Here is a 24571-nt window from a genome sequence, read left to right on the forward strand (position 1 = left end):
CATTTATTTTTTTAAACAAAAGACACGTTCCTAGGCACACTTCTATCATTTCAATGCTTCATATGCAACAGACACTTGCGATGGTAAAAAACAAAACCCATTGTGACACTCATGACCACCAGGTGGCACACTTTAGTCACGCATGCACAGGGTTCCGTTCCTTCAGCACAATGATGGACAGATACACAATATATAAAAATATTCACTTTATTAAATACACACGGCTTCTTTCTTTGTTTTTACATGCATTTGAGAAGCTATTTTTTACTGTACAGATAGTTTATACATCAAGTTATTAATACAAGTGGACTAAAAAAAAAAAAAAAGCGCAAACAATCAATCCATACACACATAAAATATACAATCACATTTTACAAGCAGAAAGACTCACAAAATGTTACATTTTATTTAAAACATAGAAACATGGAAAACACACAAACTGTCTGATGAGAGTGTTAATGTATTAAAATATTTTCCATAGTCTGACACTTGTGGTAACTGCATTTTGTAAGAGGCGTCTCAAGAACTGGGAGCTCTGTATATAGAAAACTACAGCAGCAGCACCACCTGGTTGTCATATCTGGTATTGCATCATGACTATACATCTACAATGGTGCTCTATGAGAGCTATTATATATTAGAGTTTGAATACAACACTGCAGGATACTATAAAAAAAAAAAAAAAAAAATCAGAACAGATGGAGATGCAGTCAAAGCCACTGCTAGGCGGCTATGCTGGGAAAAACCATATTACCAAAAACAAGTCATACCGACTATTCTCAAAACTGGCCAGCCTTTTACTTTTGGTCACGTGACGGTCTGCCTAGAAGATGGTCTTGGTTGTAACTTTACCCAACCTCAGCAGACCAAACTAGTACAGGAATGAACTCCAGTTAAGAGTATTTAGGTTTAAGAAGAATTCCTTCATAATGAACTCATGGTAGTCAAATGTGTCCTATTGACACCACAGCATATAATATGATGTAGTGGTGACCAGACATGCATGTCCATCCTCGTGATCAAGTCCCTGGTATGGGTCGGTCTCTTGTTGGACATGGGCTCAGCAAAGCTATACAGCTGGCAAGGTGCCGAGAGTTGGCCAAAGCAGGTCCTTTGCTCACTCCAAGTCTCTGAGGACGTGAATATTTTCGCCAGGTGGCTCTGGACTCAGTGCCAGCCCGTAGAGCTGCTTTGGCCATAAGATTCTGTGGGCTGCTCAGCTCTGCATCACTGTAAAAGAAAAAAAAATGGAGGTTGAATGCCGAGTACAGGTATAGGATATTCAGGCAGCCATTTTGTTTCAGAACTAATATTTTAAACTACGGGGTCTATTTGAAATGTACATTGGTTCTGTGAGTTACCCAGCTGTTGTGCGAATGGGACAAATTCAATGTTATGCTATTCTCTCATCTGGTTGAATGTTATAGGCAGTAGTAAAAACTAATCTGGAAAATGCAGAATTATGACCACTAGATGGAGCCGAGTATCATAATCAATAAATACAAAGACTGGAGAGCGCAAAATCAAGTGCACTTCTGCATAGAAACCAATCGGCGTTCAGGTTTTGTTCACTTGTGGCAGGTCTTTAGCTGTACAACCCTGACTGCCATCATCCTTTAACCACTTGCTTACTGGGCACATATACCCCCCCTCCTGCCCAGGTGAAATTTCAGCTTTCGGCACTGCGTTGCTTTAACTAACAATTGCGCGGTCGTGCGACGTGGCTCCCAAACAAAATTGACGTCCTTTTTTTCCCACAAGTAGAGCTTTCTTTTGGTGGTATTTGATCGCCTGTGCGGTTTTTATTTTTTGCGCTATAAACAAAAAAGTGCGACAATTTTGAAAAAAATACAATATTTTTTACTTCTTGCTATAATAAATATCCCAATTTAAAAAAAAAAAACACCTTTTTTCTCAGTTTAGGCCGATGCGTATACTTCTACAAATTTTTGGTAAAAAAAATAAATAAATCGCAATAAGCGACTGGTTTGCGCAAAAGTTATAGCGCTTACAAAATAGGGGACAGAATTATTATTATTATTTTTTTTTTTTACTAGAAATGGCGGTGATCTGCGATTTTTATTGGGACTGCGACGTTATGGCGGACACATCGGACACATTTTTGGCGCCATTCACATTTATACTGCGATCAGTGCTATAAATATGCCCTAATTACAGTATAAATGTGACTGGCATTGAAGGGGTTAACACTAGGGGGTGAGGAAGGGGTTAAATATGTTTCCTATAAAGTGTTCTAACTGTAGGGGGAGGGGGGTGACTGGGGGGGGACCGATCTATGTCCCTATGTACATGAGACACAGATCGGTCTCCTCTCCAGAGACAGCACCGCCACTTGGATTTTGGGATCCGCGCTGTAGCCGTCAATTGACGGCTAGCGGGTCCCAAGTAGTTAACCAAGCTCTTATTCCTCCCCTTACTCCTCCCACACACCTCTCATAAGTCAATCCCCACTCTCCACCCACAAAGTAAGGACTAGGAATTAATTTGAGGACCTTTAGGCCCCTTTCACACTGAGGTGTTTTTCGAGCGTTATTCGAGCGAAGCCTCATCTGCAATCCCAATGTGAAACTAAGCCAGAGTGTTTTTAGAGCCCTTTCACACTGCCAGCGCCCGAAAAACGCTGGTAAAGCACTGCCAAGACCATAACGTTTTAGGGCGTTTTTGCAGTGCCTCAGTGTGAAAGGGCAAGGCGTTTTTACAGCGCTTTCAATTCATTTCAATGGAGAGGGGCATTTTTGAAGCGTTTTTTTCAGCGCCCAAAAGCTGCTCCAAAGATGCTGCTTGCAGGACTCAGTGTGAAAGGGTCCATTGAGATGCATTGAGAGCGTTTTAATAGCGATATTTTTAACGCTAAAACGCTGTAAAAACGCTTCAGTGTGAAAGGGGTCCTAATACTGCACTTAGAGGTGCCTGCCTTTCTTCTATAACCTTCCAAAGTGTTTTCTCCTCCACAAAGCGCTGCCTATAGTGCCATCTCTCCACCATCACCTAAGACCAGCCAACCGCCTTATGCATCAGAATAGTCATCCCTACCTGTAAGAATACAATGAACCTTGGCACGTTTGACCAGGACATAAGGATCCAGACTCACGGGACACCATCTGTGCCAGTTTCAGCGCCCCAGAGGCCAAGAGGGCCGGCTCAACCATTGCGCCATCAGCCTCAAGTAGTGTTAGTTCCATAAAGTACATGGCAAGGTACAGAACCTAGGATTGTGGGGGAAAAAATGATTATTCTCCATTTAACTTCCAGCCAGTAATACTGGACCTTATATTCTCCAGCTGTCATTTTCCCTCCAATTCGCTCTGTATTGAAATGTGTGGTAATTGTACTGTCCCCCTTTATATCGTAAAGCGATGAGCAAACCGTTAGCATTATATTAATCCTGTATAATAATAATAATTTTCCATGACTCGCAGAATTGTTTTGGCTGCTATGAGGCATTAGGCTCCATTCTTGCTTCAGACATTTAGGTAAAGTGGAACTTAAAGGGTAACTCCACTTTCGTGGGGGGGGGGGGGGGAAACAGCAAATAAAAAAAAATAACGCTTTTTTTGTGGAGTTACTTTTTACTGTATCTGAACACCACAAACTGAAAACGCCATTTTGTTCATTTTTAAAGATGATGTCCGCTGAAAACAAAAATATTAAAAAGTCAGCAGCTACAAATACTGCAGCTGCTGACTTTTAATATTAGGACACTTACCTGTCCTGGAGTCCAGCGCCGTCCGCAGCAAAGGACGAGCAATCGCTCATCACTCTGCTGCTCCCCCCGCCATCCTCAGTGAGGGAACCAGGAAGTGAAGCGCTCCGACTTCACTTCCTGGTTCCCTATGGCGCATGCGCGAGTTGCGCTGCGCCTGCTGATTGGCTCCCGTTGTGTACTGGGAGCCAAGTGTTCCCAGAGCACAACGGGGGGGTGGAGGACGAGAGGTGACGTCCTGCTCGTAGACTGTGGCCGGAAGTGGGTGCAAATACCTGTCTTTAGACAGGTATCTGCACCCCCCCTCCCCCCTGAAAGGTGTCAAATGTGACATCAGCGGGACTCCACTTTAGGGTGGAGCTCCGCTTAAAAAAACGAATCAAACTACCCCATGCATCCATGTCTCCTGCTTTATTTGGTTGAGAAATTACTTTGCAATACACACGCTAGCTTCTCCCCCTTTTTCTCACCTTTATTTTTCCTTTCACTCCCACTATGTTCACGCTCCCATTCACCATTCAGTTTGGTATTGTTTTTCATCCCCACTTCCCTTTGACTTCATTCACTGATTACATTTAATCATGATCACTAAGGATGAGCTCTGGCGTGTTCGCATAGTACACGCGCAGAGCCCGCCAGGAAGTGTGCACGGCGCTGCGCTAATCACAGTCAGGGAGACATTGTCCCGATGCTTGGCTGCAGGGATCGTGAAATGTCTCCCTGGCTGTGATTAGCGCAGCACCGTGCACACTTCCTGGCGGGCTCTGCACGTGTACTATGCGAACACGCCAGAGCTCATACTTAATGATCACTCTTGACCCTTATGCCGCGTACACACGATCATTTTTCGGCATGAAAAAAACGTTTTGGCATGTAGAAAAAACGTTTTTTCCAACTTCATCATTAAAACGACATTGCCCACATACAATCGTTTTTAAAAAATGCTCTAGCAAACCGCGGTGGCGTACAACACGTACGACGGCACTATAAAGGGGAAGTTCCATTCGGATGACGCCACCCTTTGGGCTTCTTTAGCTGATTTTGTGTCAGTAAAAGATGATTCACTCTTTTCTGTCTGTTACAGCGTGATGAATGTGCTTATTCCATTATGAACGGTAGTTTTACCAGAACGAGCGCTCCCGTCTCATAACTTGCTTCTGGGCATGCACTCGTTTTTAACGTCGTTTTAGCCCACACACGATCATTTTTTTTAACCTGAAAAACTACATAGTTTAAAACGTCGTTAAAAAAATGCAGCATGTTCGAATTTTTTTTTGTCGTTTTTCAGAACCCAAAAAATGATGTGAAGCCCACACACGATCATTTTAAATGACATTTTTAAAAAACTTTTTATTTTTTATTTTTTAATGACGAAAAATGATCGTGTCTTGCCAGTTAAACCTGCTTAAACCTTTTTTAAGATTTGAACTAATCAAACCTTTTGGCATTTAAACTATAGAATTATATGTTTGTGCAATACTACAATCCCTATCTGATGTTCCCCGTTTAATTACTGAAGGTGTGGTGTCCCCCTTTTCTAGCGCTTTTAGCGTGAGACATTGCTCCCTGTGACTCCTTGTAAGCCTTGTACGGTTCGATGGGGCGCCCTCTTTTGGTGGACAACTGATCGGCTCTCAGCCCTGGTTTTTAGGATCTTGTGAAGATGTTTTAGAGGATCTCTGGTCATGTGATGTTATGCAATACAGCCCGTGGGGTAAATATGCCCTGTAATTTCCTGCTTATGCCAGCAAAATGTTTTTTGGAACTCTGGAATAAATGCATTTTCCTCACAGTTAAACACATCTTCTGAAGAAGACCCGGACAGGTCGAAATGCGTCAATAATTTTGTATTCATCTACATTGTAATACCCAGCAATGTTCTATGATACATAGTGTTTGCACTTTTTGTATTGAGATTTTAATCATGTACCAGAGTTTATATTTTAACTGTTAAACTGTCCAACCCTTGCGGGTTCCATCAATAAATTATAAGTTTCTTACTATTCTCATTGCCATCTTGTTAATTTCTGCTGCCTTGAAAACCCCAGTGGGGGAAGCTTCCTTTTTCTAGCTTTTCTAGCATGGCCATCTTGTAGCATTTACTACCTGGAATTCATCGGCCCTTAACTCAGGCATGCATACAGGAGGGTGTGCTTAGCCAAGAAAGCCCCTTCTTTCCTACTCCAGAAGAAAAAAAATGCCCATGAAGACTCCTGAGATGTATGACATAATTTTGGCCTTGACCAGAAACCAACTACAGAAATGTAAAAAATAAAAAAAAAAACTTTAGAAGTAGTGAGGCTGCATTCACACCTTGGCGTACTAAATCGCGGCGTTTTGTCCCGCGAATTGCGGCGACAAATAGCGGCGTTTTGTACCGGGATTCGCGGCGACAAAACGCCGCGATTGTGAATGCAGCCTCACCCCCTCTATGGAGATGGTTCACATCTCCTATGCCGAACGCCGAAAGACGCCTGAAAAAAAAGGTCCGGGACTTTTTTTCAGGCGACAGGCGTGGAGATGTGAACCATCTCCATAGAGGGCAATGTTACATCATCCCTCTGGCGTGTCGGGGCGGCAGCGGGCGTCACACTACAGGCGACAAAACGCCTAGGTGTGAATGGGCTCTTAATATAATATATCTTCCCAACAGCATAAGGATTAAAAATAGTTAATGTTGAGTGAGAGTGTTTAGTTCTGCTTTAATAATACCACATAATACCACCATAATACCACAAAATACCCACTTAAAATACATGTAGTGCCACAGGAATATTGCCCTGGTCTTCTCCAGGCGATCTTGCCCTGCAGCCAGGCACACATTTCCTTAACCACTTTACCTCCAGAAGATTTACCCCTCTTCATAACCAGACCATTTTTTTTGCAATGTGACACTGCGTTACTTTAACTGAAAATTACGCGGCCATGCAGCGCTGTACCCAATCAAAATTTGGGTTCTATACTTTCTGCTATAAAAACACACAGTATACACGGGCTGCCATCACGAACCTCCTTTTGAAAATGGCAGTTGCCTGGCTGTCATGCTATACCTTCACCAAGTAGACAAAAAAAAAAAGGAAATGTGACGTATTTATAAGATTTGGATTTATTGGCTTCAACTGTCCTTGGAAAGATTCAGCATTGCAGTCAAGCAACTAGCATTTTCAAAATGAAGTGAGCGGTGGAAGCCTATGGATTTCTTCTATGACAGGTTTCCGTTAAATGATAAATGTTTGGATGGATTTCTGGTATACAAACCGTTTCTGCACACTTGTCAGCAGTGGAGAGGATACGTAGGAAGTATAAGGGTTGTGTATAATGCAGCTTGAAGCTCAGCCTTTTCAGGATTTTCTTCTCCATTTTTAGAAGCTCCTTTTTGCTGAAGGCATCTTCCATCATGAAGCAAAGTTCTGCCGGCTGCAGGATTCACATGAAATCAGAAAGAGGATTAGCACTTCACGGATTTCTTTATGAAAGTAAGTGCAAAGTCCAATAACGATTTACAGAGATTTTGTTCAGACTTTCTATACAGCACCAGATCTTATTCTTGCCCCAAAGGTCAACTAGCTTGTGCCACCCTCCTAAGCCAGAGACAGGCTAGTCTTACGCCGCGTGCACACGATCGGAAATTCTGACAAGAAAACCGTGGATTTTTTTCAGACGGAATTTTGGCTCAAACTTGTGTTGCATACACACGGTCACACAAAATTCCGACCGTCAAGAACGCGCGTCGGAATTTCCGACAAGAACTTTTCCCGTCTGAAAATTTGAGAACCAGCTTTCAAATTTTTGCTGTCGGAAATTCAGACATAAAAAGTCCGATGGAGCCTACACACGGTCGGAATTTCCGACCAAAAGCTCACATTGAACTTTTTTTGTCGAAGATTTCGACTGTGTGTATGCGGCATTAGAATCACACCAACCAGATCAGACATCACAAGGTATGCTAAAGCTGGAAGTGAAGAGGTGGTAAAAGATAAATGGGACACCCAGAATCTTTGACTAACAGGGTGTCAGGGATGGACTGGCCATTGGGACTACAGGGAGTTTCCCAGTGGGCCGATGGCTCAGTGGGCCGGCTTCAGTGACAGCAGCCTGGGAGTTTCTAACTTCTGCCTAATCTTGTCCCATGAGGGGGGGGGGGAGCACCAAACTGATTCTTTGCCCCGGGAGAAATGATGTCTAGCTTCCCCACTGCCTATAAGAGTACCAGTACCAGCCGTTCTACTCTAATAAAGTAAAACGGCTAGTGAAGGGGGAGAGGTGGCATGGGGGGCGGGGGGGTGCAGGAGTTCTCCGGCCGCTGTGTGAGAGACCTGTCAAAGTGGGCCAGTCTGGATGAAGTCCAGGGCAAAATTTTTGTCCCAGTCCAGCCCTGCAGGGTGGTGGTGAACATTTGGTAACTCTGGGCTCAGGTCTACCCCTAGTAGCGCCCCAGGCAGGGCTGGACTGGGACAAAAATTTGGCCCTGGACTTCATCCAGACTGGCCCACTTTGACAGGTCTCTCCCATGGCGGCCAGACAAATCCTGCACCCCCCCCCCCCCGGCCACCCAAGCCCCCTCTCCCCCTTCACTAGCCGTTCTACTTTATTAGAGTAGAACGGCTGGTACTGGTACTCTTATAGGCAGTACCAGTGGGGAAGCTAGACATTATTTCACCTGGGGCAAAGAATCAGTTCAGTGCCCCCCCTTATGGGACAAGATTAGGCAGAAGTGAGAAACTCCCAGGCCATAGCTGTTGAGTCAGCTGTCTGTCCCCTCCCCCATGCTCCACTGTCGTCTCCCCTGCTCCTCTGGTCCTCCTCCTGCTTCTCTTTTTCCCCCCAGGTGAGCGCTGCGGGGAGGGAGAGACAGAGGAGCGGAGGGGGGGCAGCGGTCCACTGTCACTGAAGCCGGCCCACTGAGCCATCGGCCCACCGGGAAACTCCCTGTAGTCCCAATGGCCAGTCCATCCCTGGCCCCAGGCCACAGCCTGTGTGGCCTAATGGCAAATCTACCACAGACAACAAGACAATGACTACATGCGTCTTGAATGTAAGATTGAATACCCATTGAAAAATATTCATAAGCCACCAGAACTAAATCTTAATAAACTTGAAAAAAATAAATAGACTTCAAAGAATGCTAGACAATTTTTACTAACCACAGAATGGACTTTCTGGGGAATATATGACCCAGGTGTTCAAGGTTATGCCTGAGGCTGGATCAAAAAAGATCTTCAAGGGGTTGGATGATACCTGCTCCACTATCTGACCTCTCATATCTATGGATACCTATACACCTAAAACTTACATTACTTCCAGTGCCGGATTAGACCTTGAGAGGCCCAAGCACTTCAAGTTGGGGGCACCTCAATATAGATTATAAAATGTAGCGGCCTGCTACTTTCTAGCCGGAACTTCTTTAAATTTAGAGGGTAGTCTGAGAGTTAGTTGATTCAGACTGTATTATTTTTCACAAAAATTCTGTTCCAGCCATGGCTGTACTGTGAGTGACCACTATTGTTGTCTGGGGTGCTGTTAGCGCCCCAGGCAGAGGGTGGCAGCAGTCAGGTCAAGGTGTTTCCATTCGGCAGCCAATCAGAGGGAGTTGATTGTCCCGCTGAGCATGCTGGGGGAGGAGTACTTAAGGGACAGACGTCATTAGTCCGGGGTCGTCGATCCGGGGTCTGTCGTGCCACCACCCCCCGTGTGTGGCCCTCATGGCCGGGGGTGCATGTTCAAGTGTTCCTGGCTCCGGGACCACGTTGGTCCGGGGTTGTAATCTACTAAGTAGGCCCGGTAGTCAGACTGGGTCTATGCTTGCAGAGTGGTCCTGTGCTGTCCGTCCTGAGGGAGGAAGCCACTCGATGAAGAACCTATCTTGGAGAGCACCGAGTCCGAGGCTGGTATCTCAGGAGAGGCCTTGAACTTCATCGAAGGACGCACCATTACTGAAGGGCTGAATGATGGTCGCCTGTCAGTTCTAAGTTCACAAGAAGTTATTCAGGAGAGATCCAGGTGCTTAATCCTGTGCTGAGAGGATTTTGGACTGAACATACCTCCATCTTTAGGAAGGTCTGTGCAGAGGCGTTGCTAGGGGGGTGTGGGGGTGCGGTCCGCACCGGGTGACACCTGCTAGAGGGGTGACACCATCCCGTTTTTTAATTTTTTTAGCTGACATGCCCAGCCTGCCCTGTGCAATCCCAGCCTGCCCTGTGCCACCCCAGCCCGCTCTGTGCCACCCCAGCCTGCCCTGTACCACCCCAGCCTGCCCCACCCCATGTTTGTGTTTCACCTATGGTGCTTGTAGTGTCCAGCAGTGCACCAACACCTTTGCAGCCACTGTGCTATATGCTGGGTGTTTGGTGTGCTCTTGTACCTTTAAGAAGGGGTGGCTCCCCTTCAGCCCACCTGCCCCTATCTATCCATTAAAATGCATGTGCCTCCACTGTGGGGACACTCATTGTTTAGTGTTAGGACCACAGATATTACAGGGTGCCTTGGCGCGGCTCTGTGGCTCACGCATGCGTTTGCAAATGCGTGCGGACTAGACCCCTGTTTTTAACGCATAGTGTTAGACAGGTTAATTGGTTGTCTGCTAGCTGGTCGGTAAGTAGGCTTGGTTTTTCCCTGGGCATTCCCCAGGTTTTTGTTGTTACCCACCCCAAACAGCCCTGTACCACCCCAAACTGCCCTGTACCACCTCAAACTTTCCCATGCCACCCCAACTTGCCCTGTGCCACCCTAACTTGCCCTGTGCCACCCCAATCTGCCCTATGCCACCATAACTTGCCCTATACCAACCCAACCTGCCCAATGCCACCCTAACTTGCTCTGTACCACCCCAACCTTTCCAATGCCATCCCAACTTTCCCTATGCCACCCTAACTTGCACTATACCACCCCAACCTGCCCTGTACCACCCCAACTTGCCCTATACCACCCCAACCTGCCCTATGCAACCCTAACTTGCCCTATAACACCCCAAACTACCCTATATCACCCCAACATGCCCTATACCACCTTAACCTGTCCTATACCACCCCACTACACCAACCTGCCACTATACCACTCTATACTACCCTAACCTGCCACTATACTGCCCTATACTATCATTTACAGGGGCTGGTTTGGGGTGCGCCCCGTGCCTGTGCGCTGCCTGCTTGGTGCTGGGCAGCCTAGACAGAGGGGGGGGGGGGTGACACCATGTTTTACCACACCGGGTGACACCAACCCTAGTGACGCCACTGGGTCTGTGGTAGAGACTTTACCAAGTTTCCTTATGACATCATGGCTGCTAGGCTAGTGAGAGAGGCCTATCCATGTGCACAACACCCGCTCTGGCTAGAGTGGCGACGAAAGCTACGTTGCTGGAAGCAGGAGTGTTTCCGAACAAAGTTATACACCTGAACCTATTACCTGTTACCCTTCCACCTCTTCAACTATTACTTTTATTCTTTTACCAAGTTCAGCAAATAAAGCAAAGAAAAAAGTCTAAAGTGTGGACATTGCACTTTTTCTCAACTCTCATTTGATACCCTAGACGGCGAGGAAATAGAAGTAACATGCCACCCAAAACAAACCAGCAGCTCCTTCGGGGGTAGTGCTACAAAAATGACATGTCTTTCGTAAACAAGAGAATACGTTCTGCAACACAATCATGTTAAAACAAACATCTTGAATAAATCACTAAAATAATATGAGAAGTTGAAATGTAACACATCTGCCAGAAGCCCTCGTCCCTTTCTTTGCCTCTGAAGTAAGGCTTAAAGGGGTTGTAAAGGTTAGTTTTTTTATTTTCTAAATAGGTTCCTTTAACCCAGGGAACTACGGCCCTCCAGCTGTTGCAGAACTACACATCCCATTAGGCATTGTAAAACTCTGACATTCACAGACATGACAAGGCATGATGGGAATAGTAGTTCCTGAACAACTGGGTGGCCATAGTTTGAAGACCCATGCTAACGGTTTCCGACCGCCCGTCGCAGTTTTACTGCGGCAGGTTGGCTCGGCTGCGCAAAATCACATAATATCGCTCTGTGGCCACTAGGGGCATGCGCCCCTGCTCGCTCCTGGAGGGCGCGATTACCGCCGGGCACCCGCGATCGCTCGTGACAGAGAGAGAATCGGGAGCGGTGTGTGTAAACACACACACTGCTCCCGGTTCTTTCAGGGGGAGAAATGGCTGATTGTTGTTCATACAAAGTATGAACAGCGATCTGTCATTTTCCCTAGTCAGTGCCACCCCCCCTTCGGCTAGAACACACTTTAGGGAACATAATTAACCCCTTGATTGCCCCTAGTGTTAACACCTTCCCTGCCAGTGACATTTTCACAGTAATCAATGCATTTTTATAGCACGGATCGCTGTAAAAATGCCAATGGTCCCAAAAATTTGTCAAAAGTGTCCGCCATAATGTCGCAGTACCGATAAAAATCACAGATCGCCACCATTACTAGTAAAAATAAAAAATAAATATTAATAAAAATGCCATAAAACTACCCCTATTTGGTAGACGCTATAACTTTTGCGCAAACCAAGCGCTTATTGCGATTTTTTTTTACCAAAAATATGCAGAAGAATAGGTATCGGCCCAAACTGAGGAAAACATTTTTTTTATATATTTTTGGGGATATTTATTATAGCAAAAAAAAAAATATTGCTTTTTTTCTAAATTGTTGCTCTATTTTTGTTTATAACGCAAAAAAATAAAAACCGCAAAGGTTATCAAATACCACCAAAAGAAAGCTCTATTTGTGGGAAAAAAAGGACGTCAATTTTGTTTGGGAGCCACGTCGCACGACCGCGCAATTATCAGTTAAAGCGACGCAGTGCCGAATCGCAAATAGTGGCCTGGGCTTTGGCCAGCCAAATGGTCCAGGGCTAGGTGGTTAAGCTAGTGCATTGTTGGTTCGCTTACCTTTTTCTTTGATTTCCCTTGTGAACACAGCATCTCCCCACAGGTATGTAGTCCCAAGGAAGGGGGCGAGCACGCCGACTAACTCCCAGCCAAAACGGCTCGGATTATGGGGGCAAGCTTACTGAGGAGGAACAGGAAGTGATAAATTCAGACAAAGAAAAAAACATTTAGAAGTGTAGCGCTACTCCCTCAGGAGCCGCTGATTTGTTGTTGGGATCGGCGTATTAGGTTACCTTGGTGTTGTCCAGGGGTGCAGTTGGAGAACAGAGTATTGAGCGAATGTCCAGACAGTGAATAAAGATTTTCTAATGCTTTATTTCCAGGCCAACCTGGCCAACATCAACATCAAATGGGAAAGAAAGGATGATGAAGCAGAAGAGAGAGAACTTTGCACTATCAGGCCTGGATATGAACCGAGCAATCCTGCTCTCAGTAGTATCAATTTCAGTTTGTCGCCACTCTAGCCAGAGTGGGTGAAGTGCCCCCGGACAGACTCCCGCCACAAGCCTGGCAGCCGAAGTGTCACTTTAGATTGCTGGGAGGAACAGATCTCTCACACAGACCTGGCTCTAGGGCCTCTGCCACAGGCCTATTACATTGGATGAGCTAAATCAGGGGTCTCCAAACTGCGGCCCAAGGGCCGGATGTGGCCCTTTGCGAGCCTTTATCCGGCCCTTGGGGCAGTATTGCTCCCAATGATATGAGGCACTATTCCTCCGAATGACACCAAAAATGGGGCTCTATTTCTTCCACTAATAGCAATGATAGAGCACTATTCCTCCTCCTACTGCCCACCAACCACTGGGGCCATGTTTATTCTCACTAATGCTCGGCCCTGGGGCATTTTCTACCCCCATTGGTCAGAATCCGGCCCCCCTGAAGTCTCAAAAACAGTAAACTGGCCCTTTGCTTGAAAAGTATGGAGACCCCTGAGCTAAATGGACGAATTGAGCGAATCCTCCCAGTAGATTTTAGCATAGGTCACCGGATGACAGCAAAGTGTACCTGTCAGCATTCCGGTCACCAGATCCCCGATTGGTTCGTTCAAGCCCTGTCAGACAACCTGCCTCCGGGTTCTCCTCAAGCCGACCCCCCAATCGAACGGCACCCAGCCTGGGATCCTTTCAATAGAACTGGGGACCCAGTAAGTCACTGGGGCCCCTCTCAGGAACATGGAACTCAGCGTAGAATGTGACCCCGGCCTGGTAGGTCATCGCCGGGGTCCGTTGGATGGGCACACCCTAAAGGTGGGCAAAAGTGGCTCTGCCAGAACCCCTCTAGCGCCACCTGTCGCCCAGGGGTGGGAACAGCACCCCTGGAGCGCAGACTGACTTACAGGACAGTTCAGGAATGACAGCAGCCCAAATTTAGAAAACTGTGAATGGGAGCAAAATAACTCTCCAATTCCCCATTAACTTTAGCGTAGTGCCCATACTGAAAGTAAGGGGGCGCTACAGAAGGGAAATCGAAGGAAAAAGGTAAGTGAACCAACAATGCACTAGCTTAAAGGAACCTATTTGGAAAATAAAAAACTAATCTTTACAACCCCTTTAACTGCTCTGTATCCTGACACACACTTTAATTTTTTTAAATAAAACTTTTTTTTTTTTATAAGGGAAGTCGGGGCCCCCCCCCTCTGAGGAAATTGGCCCTTTTGCCACCTTATAAATCCGGGTCTGGTTACTTCAGAATGCCATAATACCTCACCTGAGTTTGAAAATGAAAGGCCCGAGTCCCCTTAGACCCGTGGTCCCCGTCTACCACCCACTCTTTGGTAAAACCTTTTTTCACCCATTGGCCTACCTTAGGGATAAGTCCCTCCTCAAACTTGCAGGCAATGAAGAGGCAACTGACTGCCAGGAGCTGGAGTAGAGAGATGTGGATTTTGTGAACCTTCATGTAGGAATTCATTAAAAAGACTGCAAGGTAGAGGGTCTCGTCTTGTAGGCCTAAATATTCCTAATGTCAAGACACAATGGATGGTTACCAATATCAAAGATAGAAACATTTGCAATCATGAGGTGAAAATAAAAACAGTACTGGGGTCAGATTTCTTAGCCACCCACCTCTGGCTCAGCACTTATCATTTTAAAGGATAACGTGTTGAACTGGCAGAAGAATTTCAATCCTTTATCCAAATTTGTCTAATTATTTTTAGCATGTTTGTTATTATTTGCCTATACTCATTGTCAAAGTTGATGAACAAAAAAAAGACACAAAAAAAAAAAAAAAACAATATGGAAGAAAAATGGAGGCAACCATTGCTCCTGTTGAAGCCAGTGGATCAGTAGGACAACCAACTAGCATTTAGTTACTTTTTATTAGAATTAATAATTAGGCCCTAAAAGTAGAACCTGAACCCTGAGGAGATTACTCACATGAACTTGGACCAGCCAGTCCATCAGTATAGTCCTCATCTCCGAAGTGACCGATTTTGGAATGTCACTGGGGTGAAAGACATACTTGCACTGGTTTTTCTGGGGAAGGACAGACAAGGCACTATTAGTACGTGTAGAGCAGACTTTGGAAGAATTGCTAAATTGAAATCTGTCTGCCAAGATGGAGTCTAAGGCCTCATTCACACTTGGCGGACTCCGTCGCTACGGAGTCCGCCTGCTCCCGTCGGCTCAGCAGGAGATCAGTCCGCAGAGCTCCGCTGAGCCGACGGATGACAAGCTCCTCTCTGCTCACTGAGCGGGGAGGGGCTTGTCGGGCACCGCTGTGTCCCTATGGAGCGATCTGATGAAAACGGACAGCATGTCCGTTTTCATCAGATCTTACCCGATCTGATCCGCATGGACGGATGGGGAGGTGGCCCCCATACGTCTGTTTTTAGCGGGTCGGATGTCAGCGGACATGTCTCCGCTGACATCCGACGCTCCATAGCGATGCATGGAGCGGCCGTTCAGGTCCGCCGACAGACGGACCCGAACGGCCAAGTGTGAATGAGGCCTTACCACCAGGGGTGGACTGACAACTCATGAGGCCCCCGGGCAATAGGAGATTATGGGGGCACACAGTATACACACACACACACACACACACACACACACACACACACAGAGTATACACACTAAACATGTGCAATTAGTTTAGATTCTAATTCGTTTTTTACGAAAATTCAGAAATTCGTTAATTTCAAATTTTCATTATTTCGAATTTTTTTAATTTCCGAATTTTTTATTTTCGTATTTCCGAAAATTTCGAATTTCAGAATTTTCGTATTTCCGAATGGTTTCCAATTTCCGAAATTTTCGGACAGCCGAATGGATTTCCGAAATTCGATTTTTTAAAATTTTCAGATTTTATTTTTTTTAATTTAGAATTTTTGAAATTTCGAAATTGTAAAATTCGAAATTTTTTAGAATTTTCCGAAAATTCGAAAAAAAAAAATTGTTTTTGTTTCATTCGTTCTTTTCGTAAATTCAGAAGATTCTTTTTTTCCTTTTTATTGGAATTTTGCTTTTTCGGAAATCCGAAAATTCGGAATTCCGATTTTTCGAATTTCCGAAAATAGCAAAAAAACGGAAACAATTTTTTTCAAATTTCCTGAATTTACAAAAAAAAAAAAGAAGGAATAAACACAAAAACAACAAATTTTTTTGAATTTCACGAATTTCCGCAAAAATAAAAAAAAATAAAATAACAAACGAAAAAAACAAATTTTTTGGCAGTGCACATGTCTCACACACACACACACACACACAGAAAAGGTACCGGCGAGGCGGGCAGCTATAATCTTGGGATTTTTTTTTAAAACACAGATTTTTACATACTGTCCCTGGTTTTACTGAGGCTGGCAACCCCGATGGGGCCCCCTAGTGGCATGGGGCCCTCGGGCACTGCCCAAATGGTCAGTCCGCCCCTGCTTACCACCCTGAGTACTTTCCTTACCATCATATCCGAGAAGATGTCCATGGCATAGTCTTGTTCCACAACCATGCCTAGCTCCAGTATGGACTGGTTCACACTTTCTTTCCACAGATCGGCCAATGAGGGGCCGGAAGAGATGAAGATCACTGGGATCTGACCATCTGCAGCATCTGGAGCAGCTGTGGAGAAACATGCAAAAACACAGTTGTCTACATATAGCAATGAAACTTATAGTCGCTTAAGAAATCTCTCTATACTAGATACAGAAACCAGCAATATCTGATCCTTTACTAATGATATTCAAGGGAACTTGCTAGATTACATTCAAAACATAAAAAAAAAAAAAAAAAATACTGAGGCTGCCAGTTGCTAAGCAGTGCCCAAAAAAAAAAAAAAAGCTAGTTGGCTGGCATACTAATCCAGTCCCTTAAGTACTGTCTGAGCTGGAACAAGTATGCGAATCAGGAGGACTGATTTTGCTCTGGCTGCAACCATACGTGTTACAGGGCTAGGACATAAAACACTGTAGCCAGGCAATTGGCATTATCAGGAGGTTGGCAATGGTAGCTCGATATAGGTTCACCTTAAAGCCCAACTTCAGCCAGTTTTTCTAGTTCTGCATGGTCATGGGGAAGTTAAGCCTCTGGCACACGCTCGGTTTACTCGGCAAGAACCAGCAAGAAAACTGCTGGCAGAGCTTTCTTGCCGAGTAAACCGAGCGTGTGCCAGAGGCTTAACTTCCCCATGACCATGCAGAACTAGAAAATCTGGCTGAAGTTGGGCTTTAAGTTAAACCTATATCGAGCTGCCATTGCCAACCTCCCGATAATGCCAATTGCCTGGCTACGGTGTTTTATGTCCTAGCCCTGTAACACGCATGGTGCAGCCAGAGAAAACTCGGTCCTCCTGATTTGCATACTTGTTCCAGCTCAGAAAACTGCTGGCAGAGCTTTCTTGCCGAGTAAACCGAGCGTGTACGAGGCTTTCAGGTTTCTCGTCAAGAAAACTGCCCAGAATCTCGACGAGAAAAATAGAAAAACATGTTCTCTATTTTATCGTTGTGAGATTCTCTGCAGTTTTCCTGCCGAGAAACCCGAGAGTGTGTATACTTACCTGTTGCCGTGGAAACCCAAGCATCCTCGAAATGACTTTGACGCATGCGCGGTAGCTTCCTAGGCATAGGTAGGGTGCAGCAAGATGGCGGAGAGGACATCGAATGTGACGAGCGCATGCTCGTCGTACGCGATGACGTCACCGCATTCTTGCCATTCAAAAGAACCGCGGTTCTTTCGAATGGAGTATCTGTACACTTGGGCGGCAAGAGATTCTTGCCAAGAATCTTGTCAGGAAAAACAAAGTTTTTTTCCTGGCGAGAATTTGGCCCGTGCGTACAGGGCTTCAGAGTATAACTAAGGGCAAAACTTTGAAGGGATTTCCTCTCACTTTCTGCTTTGGCTATGGGATAGGAAGTGAAGGGAAAATCTCTTCTATGGGACACAGAAGAAAAAAAATATATCAATAAAGAAAACAAACACTGAACCCTTTCTTACTCTATCCAAAAGAAAAAGAAAAAGGAAAAAGTAAGTTTTGCCCCATAAAATATGTTGCCTTTTTCCTAAAGTTCTTGAAAAATTATATCCTGTACAATTTTTTTTTTTTATCGAATCCTGACAGTTTTCATTGGTTCCTTTACAAACTGACCACACCAAGCACAGAAGCAGATCCATGTTGGTGTGGTCAATTTGCATCCCCGAGATAAGCACCACGGCGTGCCATTATTTCCTAGCAGTTATGTGTGGAATACCTGTATCCCCCCCAATGGATATCTATATTGGTTGAACCACATTTATGTACTTCCATGTCATGTCCACCTTGCTGGTTTTTATTGGGGTAGAAGTACCCATTATCCCTCCACCTCTTGCTCCCCATAATTCCCATCAATCCTGTCCCGGGTACAAGCACACTTTTGTTGTCAGGACTGCCTGATCTTGTCCTGATAATATCCATGCAGAAAATCTCTCTCGATATAAGATATACAATCCTAGGACCCTTCAATGCAGAACTATCAGCTTTTACCTATCCATAATACATTTCATAACAATCCTGAATCCTACTAAAATCCATTGCTCAAGGTCAGTTCCACCTTCCCCACGTTATTTTTTTATTTCAATTTTGTGTCATTTTTATTCCATTCTTTTCTCTTGGATTAGATGGACTATACCCTGCAGGGATACTACAAGTCCCATCAGGCCCCTGCCTGTGGGAGTCATGCTTGTAACTGTCAGCCTTGCAATGCCTCATGGGACTTGTAGTTTCCCAACAGTTGGGGGGGGGGGGGGCACCAGTTTGAGACTCTTGCAGGGGTTAAATTTGTGGCATTTGTGTCAGATCAACTTTATTACTGAATGTTGTGCCAGTTACTTTTACAATTAGTTTTTTTTTTTTGTATTTTATTGAAACAATTGATATTTGATCACATTACAATTACATTTTGTTTAGTTATCAAATTTTGGTGACTGATAACTACACAATGTGGATTATTTTATATGAATATTGATTCATAGTTGCATATAGTTAGTCAGGTTGAAAAAAGACACAAGTCCATCCAATTCAACCATAAATATATATATATATATATATATATATATATATATATATATATATATATATATATATATATATATATATATATATATATATATATATTATAATTAAAACAAATGTATGTATGTATGTATGTATGTATGTATGTATGTATGTTATATACACAATAAATAAATTTATATATATATATATATATATATATATATATATCGTACAATCCCATATACCCAATTCTATTCCCACAGTTGATCCAGAGTAAGGCAAACCCCCCCAGTAAAGCATGATCCAATTTGCTACAGCAGGGAAAACATTCCTTCCTGATCCCCCAAGAGGCAATCGGATTTACCCCGGATCAACATTACCTATAAATGTCAGTACTGGGTTATATTATATACATTTAGGAAAGAATCCAGGCCTTTTATAAAGCAATCTACTGAGCTGGCCAGAACCACCTCTGGAGGGAGTCTATTCCACATTTTCACAGCTCTTACTGTGAAGAAACCTTTCCGTATTTGGAGATGAAATCTCTTTTCCTCTAGACGTAAAGAGTGCCCCCTTGTCCTCAGTGTTGACTGTAAAGCGAATAACACAACAACCAAGTTCACTATATGGACCCCTTATATATTTGTACATGTTGATCATATCCCCCCCTAATTCTCCGCTTCTCAAGAGTGAATAAATTCAGTTCCTCTAATCTTTCCTCACAGCTGAGTTCCTCAATGCTTATTATCAGTTTGGTTGCCCTTCTCTGCACTTTCTCCAGTTCCCAGATATCCTTTTTGAGAACTGGTGCCCTGAACTGAACTGATTCACTTTAAAATCGGCATGCAAACTTTGATTACCACTATTTTACTGATATGAAATCTTATGTATAACACTACATTGTCTATCGGATTTATAATAGATTATATATATTATACAGTATGTAGAGAGAGATTTTTTAGGAGATCTTCTACCTATGATTGTTTCTTTTGCATCATAGCTCTGAAAAGGGAAAGGCTCTTTCCCCGAAACGCAGTGTATACATCTAATGTTCTTTAACAAAAATACTTAAGCGATACGATTCTTTGTATTAGACGTTCCTCAGTACACATCCAAAAGGTAATTTGGATATATACTGTATATCTTTTGTGGTCCCCGGGGCCACAAAATATATATACTGTATTTATCGGTGCTGCCTGGGAGGGGACAGGGAGGGGGCGGGATGAGTGCAGTCAGATTGCATACAGGAGAATCTCCTGTTTACTCTGTAATAGGAAGTCCCATCTCCTGGGGTGCCATTGGACGACTGTTCTGTCTATCATAGGAGGTGAGATTTTGTATTAAAGAGGCCGCCGTATAAATAGATTCTCCTGTATGTAATCTGTTGGTGCTCGTCCCGTCCCCCTCCCTGTCCCATCCGAGGCTGCAGATGGGCATCGTTCAGGCTGCACTGATGGCAATGTTGAGGCTGCATTCGGAGGCTGCATACACGGCAATGGTGAGGCTGCATTCACGGCAATGGTGAGGCTGCATTCACGGCAATGGTGAGGCTGCATTCACGGCAATGGTGAGGCTGCATTCACGGCAATGGTGAGGCTGCATTCACGGCAATGGTGAGGCTGCAGATGGGCACTGATTAGGCTGCATTGATGGACACTGACCCTAATTTTGCTTCACAGTTCATAATTTTAAATTACATTTTTTTCCTGAAACTTCCCTCTTAAAGTGAAGGTGCGTGTTATATGCTGATGAATACGGTATATCCAAATAACACGCCCGAGCTCATCTCTTCACCACACAGCCACAAAGGCAAGAGAATTTTTGTTGGGCCGTGTATTAGTGCTTGGACGAACACACGTTTAATGGTTCAAGAATTTCAGGCAAAATGGTCGGCCCTCACTTCATCAAATCTGGCCCTCTTTGAAAAAAGTTTGGACACCCCTGCACTAGACTTTCATCACAAATCTGCTTCCTTAAAAAGGAACAACAAACAACCTCCAATTTTTGTCCATCAGAACCAACTTCCACTTCTATCGGACCAGTACTATCACACAGATACATCAGACTTACCTTTTTTACTAAGGGAGATGGAGTTAATGACAGCAGTGGTTACTTTGTCAGTCACCGATATTGTGGAGGACAGTAGACTCTTTTTCTATTAGGGAAAGGAAGCAGAACTGGTTTGCAAATGGACGGTCTAGATATGATCATTTTTCATATAGATCTAGATTTAGAAGTGGTCTGTTGAAGTATGAAGCATAGGGACATACTGTAATCCTACCAGTGTTAATTTAGTCGACTAAAACATTTTAGTCGGCTAAATTAATACTATTTTAGTTCACTAAAATACGACTAAAACAATTGAGAAAATGCAATTTTAGTCAAAAAACTAAGACTAAAACTAAATTGAAATTTTACTTAAAAAATAACACTGGTCTATGGTGCATGTTCATACCTCAATACCATAATAACATTCGATTTTTCACTCCAGCGGTATACGAGTTTGGAAATTGTAGAGAAATGTTAACTAATGCATTACAATTTAATTACACCTATTAGATTTTAAACAACTAAAATTAGTTTTAGTCGACCAAAATGTACTGGAGGAGATTTAGTCGACTAAAACTATTGCAGAAGACTAAAAAATGGGACTAAAACTAAAATGCCATTTTGATCCTAATGCCTTGTACACACGATCGGAATTTCCGATGGAAAAAAAAAGTCAGATGGAATTTTTTCATCGGATATTTCGACCGTGTGTGGGCCCCATCGGACTTTTTTCCATCAGAGTTTAGAAATAGAACATGTTTTAATTTTTTCCGATGGAAAGAAATCCTATCAGAAATTCCGATCGTCTGTGCGGAACTCCAACAGAGAAAAAAAAACACGCATGCTTAGAATCAATTCGACGCATGCTCGGAAGCCATGAACTTCATTTTTCTCGGCTCGTCGTAGTGTTTTATGTCACCGTGTTTTGGACGGTCGGAATTTGGTCTGACAGTGTGTATGCAAGACAGTTTGAATTGAATTCCGACGGAAAATTCCATTGGATTTTATTCGGAAATTCCGATCGTGTGTACGGGGCATAAGACTATAACTAAATTGAAATTTGCTGCCAAAATTAACACTGAATCCTACCTTATTAAGTTTCAGTAGGTATAGCTCTATATTTCTCTCTTTTAACCACATGAGCTCTGGAAGATTTACCCCCTTCATGACCAGGCCATTGTTTTGCTATTTAACACTCTGCTACTCTAACTGGTAATTGTATGGTCATACACCGCTGTACCCAACAAAATGTAGATTTTCACACAAATATTACTTTCTTTTGGTGGTATTTGATCGCCACAGTTTTTTTTTACTTTCTGCTACAAAACATATCTAATAATAATAAAGATCTTCATAAATTTTGGCCAAAAAACGATTCTGCTGCATGGCTTTGATAAAAAAATAAACAATAAGTGTATATTGATTGGTTTGCGTGAAAGTTATAGCACCTACTATGCGAGATATATATATATATATATATATATATATATATATATATATATATATATATATATATATATATATATATATATTACACACACACATAAACTATATTACCAAAAGGATTGGGACGCCTGCCTTTACTAACACACAAGAACTTTCATGGCATCCCAGTCTTAGTCCGTAGGGTTCAATATTGAGTTGGCCCACCCTTTGTAGCTATACCAGCTTCAACTCTTCTGGGAAGGCTGTCCACAAGGTTTAGGAGTGTCTATGGGAATGTTTGACCATTCTTCCAGAAGCGCATTTCTGTGGAAAGGCAATTATGTGGACAGTCTCCGCTCTAATTCATCCCAAAGGTGTTGAGGTCAGGACTCTGTGAAGGCCAGTCAAGCTCCTCCACAACAAACTGGCTCATCCATGTCTCTATGGACCTTGCTTTGTACACTGGTGCGCAGTCATGTTGGAACAGGAAGGGACCGTCCCCAAACTGTTCCCACAAAGTTGGGAGCTTGAAATTGTCCAAAATGTCTTGGTATGGTGATGTCTTAAGAATTCCCTTTACTGGAACTAAGGGGCCAAACCCAACCCCTCACCATAATCCCCCTTCCACCAAATGATTTGGACCATTACACAAAGAAAGGTCCTTAACCACTTCCCGCCCGCCATCATATGACGTCCTGGACTTTGAGCGGGGATATCTGAATGATGGTTGCAGCTTCAGGCATCATTCCGATATCATCTTTTAGAGCTGGCGATTCCCTACACCATGAGAACAACCATAGCAGCTTTTCCGACGCTTGAACGTTCTTACGGGTGGCGATAGGGGACATCCCCCCCTCCCACCACCCTCCGGTGCTTCTACCGACTCACCGATGCGAACGGTGAGTCGGAGACAGGATCCGCCGGCCCTGGATGTTGATGATAGAGATTTCTGGCGGACCAGATGGTCGCCGGAGTCTCTATGATCGTCGGAGGCTGGCGTGATGTTACACACAGAACACACCCAGGGAATACATTTAACCCCTTCCTCACCCCTTAGTGTTAACCCCTTCCCTGCCAGTCACATTTATACAGTAATTAGTGCATTTTTATAGCACTAATCGCTGCATAAATGTGAATGGTCCCAAAATTGTGTAAAAAGTGTCCGATATGTCCGTCGCAATATCGCAGACCTGACAAAAAAAAAAAAAAAAAAAAAAATCGCAGATCGCCGCCATTACTAGTAAAAAATAAATCATAAATCTATCCCCTATTTTTTAGGCGCTATAACTTTTGCGCAAACCAATAAATATACACTTATTGCGATTTTTTTCAACAAAAATATGTAGAAGAATACGTATCGGCCTAAACCGAGGAAAAAAATATTTAAAAAAAAATAAATAAAAATTGGGATATTATTCTAACAAAAAGTAAAAAATAGTGTTTTTTTTTTAAATTTTCTGTCTTTTTTTGTTTATAGCGCAAAAAATAAAAATCGCAGAGATGATCAAATACCACCAAAAGAAAGCTCTATTTGTGGGAAAAAAATTATAAAAATATAATTTGGGTACAGTGTTGTATGACCGCGCAATTGTCATTCAAAATGCGTCAGCGCTGAAGGCTGAAAATTGGTCTGGGCACGAAGGGGGTTTAAGTGCCCAGTAATGAAGTGGTTAAGGTAAAAAAACATTTTTGTTATTTTCGATATAATAAGGGCAAATTATTTAGTGACATCACCCCCTGCCTCCATCCCCCTCTGCCACCAACACCCCCTGCCTTCACCCCCCTCTGCGGTGCCACAATCTCCCCCTGCCTCCAATAACCCCCTGCCTCCATCGTCCCCTGCCTCCATCCCATTCTGCGGTGCCACCAACAACCCTCTGCCTCCATCCCACTCTGCGGTGCTACCATCACCCCCTGCCTCCAATCTCCCCCTGCCACTAACACCCCCCTGCCTCCATCCCGCTCTGCAGCGCCACCGCAGCCACCATCACCCCCTGTCTCCAATCTCCAT

General features: G+C 43.8%; 1 protein-coding gene across 2 annotated transcripts in view; it reads right to left on the reverse strand.

Annotated features, from left to right (window-relative positions):
• Positions 1–673: 673 nt before the first annotated feature.
• LOC120913288 (cyclin P) overlaps positions 674–24571 on the reverse strand; it is a 35089-nt gene continuing 11191 nt past the window's right edge. Inside the window, exons 3-9 of one of the 2 annotated variants that reach the window (XM_040323143.1) lie at positions 21157–21241; positions 16522–16679; positions 15006–15104; positions 14431–14490; positions 6983–7141; positions 3055–3227; positions 674–1230 (exon numbers count right to left, since the gene is read on the reverse strand). In XM_040323143.1, coding sequence (XP_040179077.1) covers positions 1020–1230; positions 3055–3227; positions 6983–7141; positions 14431–14490; positions 15006–15104; positions 16522–16679; positions 21157–21241 — 945 coding nt within the window. In that variant the 3' untranslated portion in view covers positions 674–1019. Of the gene's footprint in view, positions 1231–3054; positions 3228–6982; positions 7142–14430; positions 14587–15005; positions 15105–16521; positions 16680–21156; positions 21242–24571 lie in introns of both variants that reach the window. The other variant, XM_040323142.1, reaches the window with a different exon arrangement.

The sequence above is a fragment of the Rana temporaria genome, chromosome 9, assembly GCF_905171775.1.
Source record: "Rana temporaria chromosome 9, aRanTem1.1, whole genome shotgun sequence".
Lineage (NCBI taxonomy): Eukaryota > Metazoa > Chordata > Amphibia > Anura > Ranidae > Rana > Rana temporaria.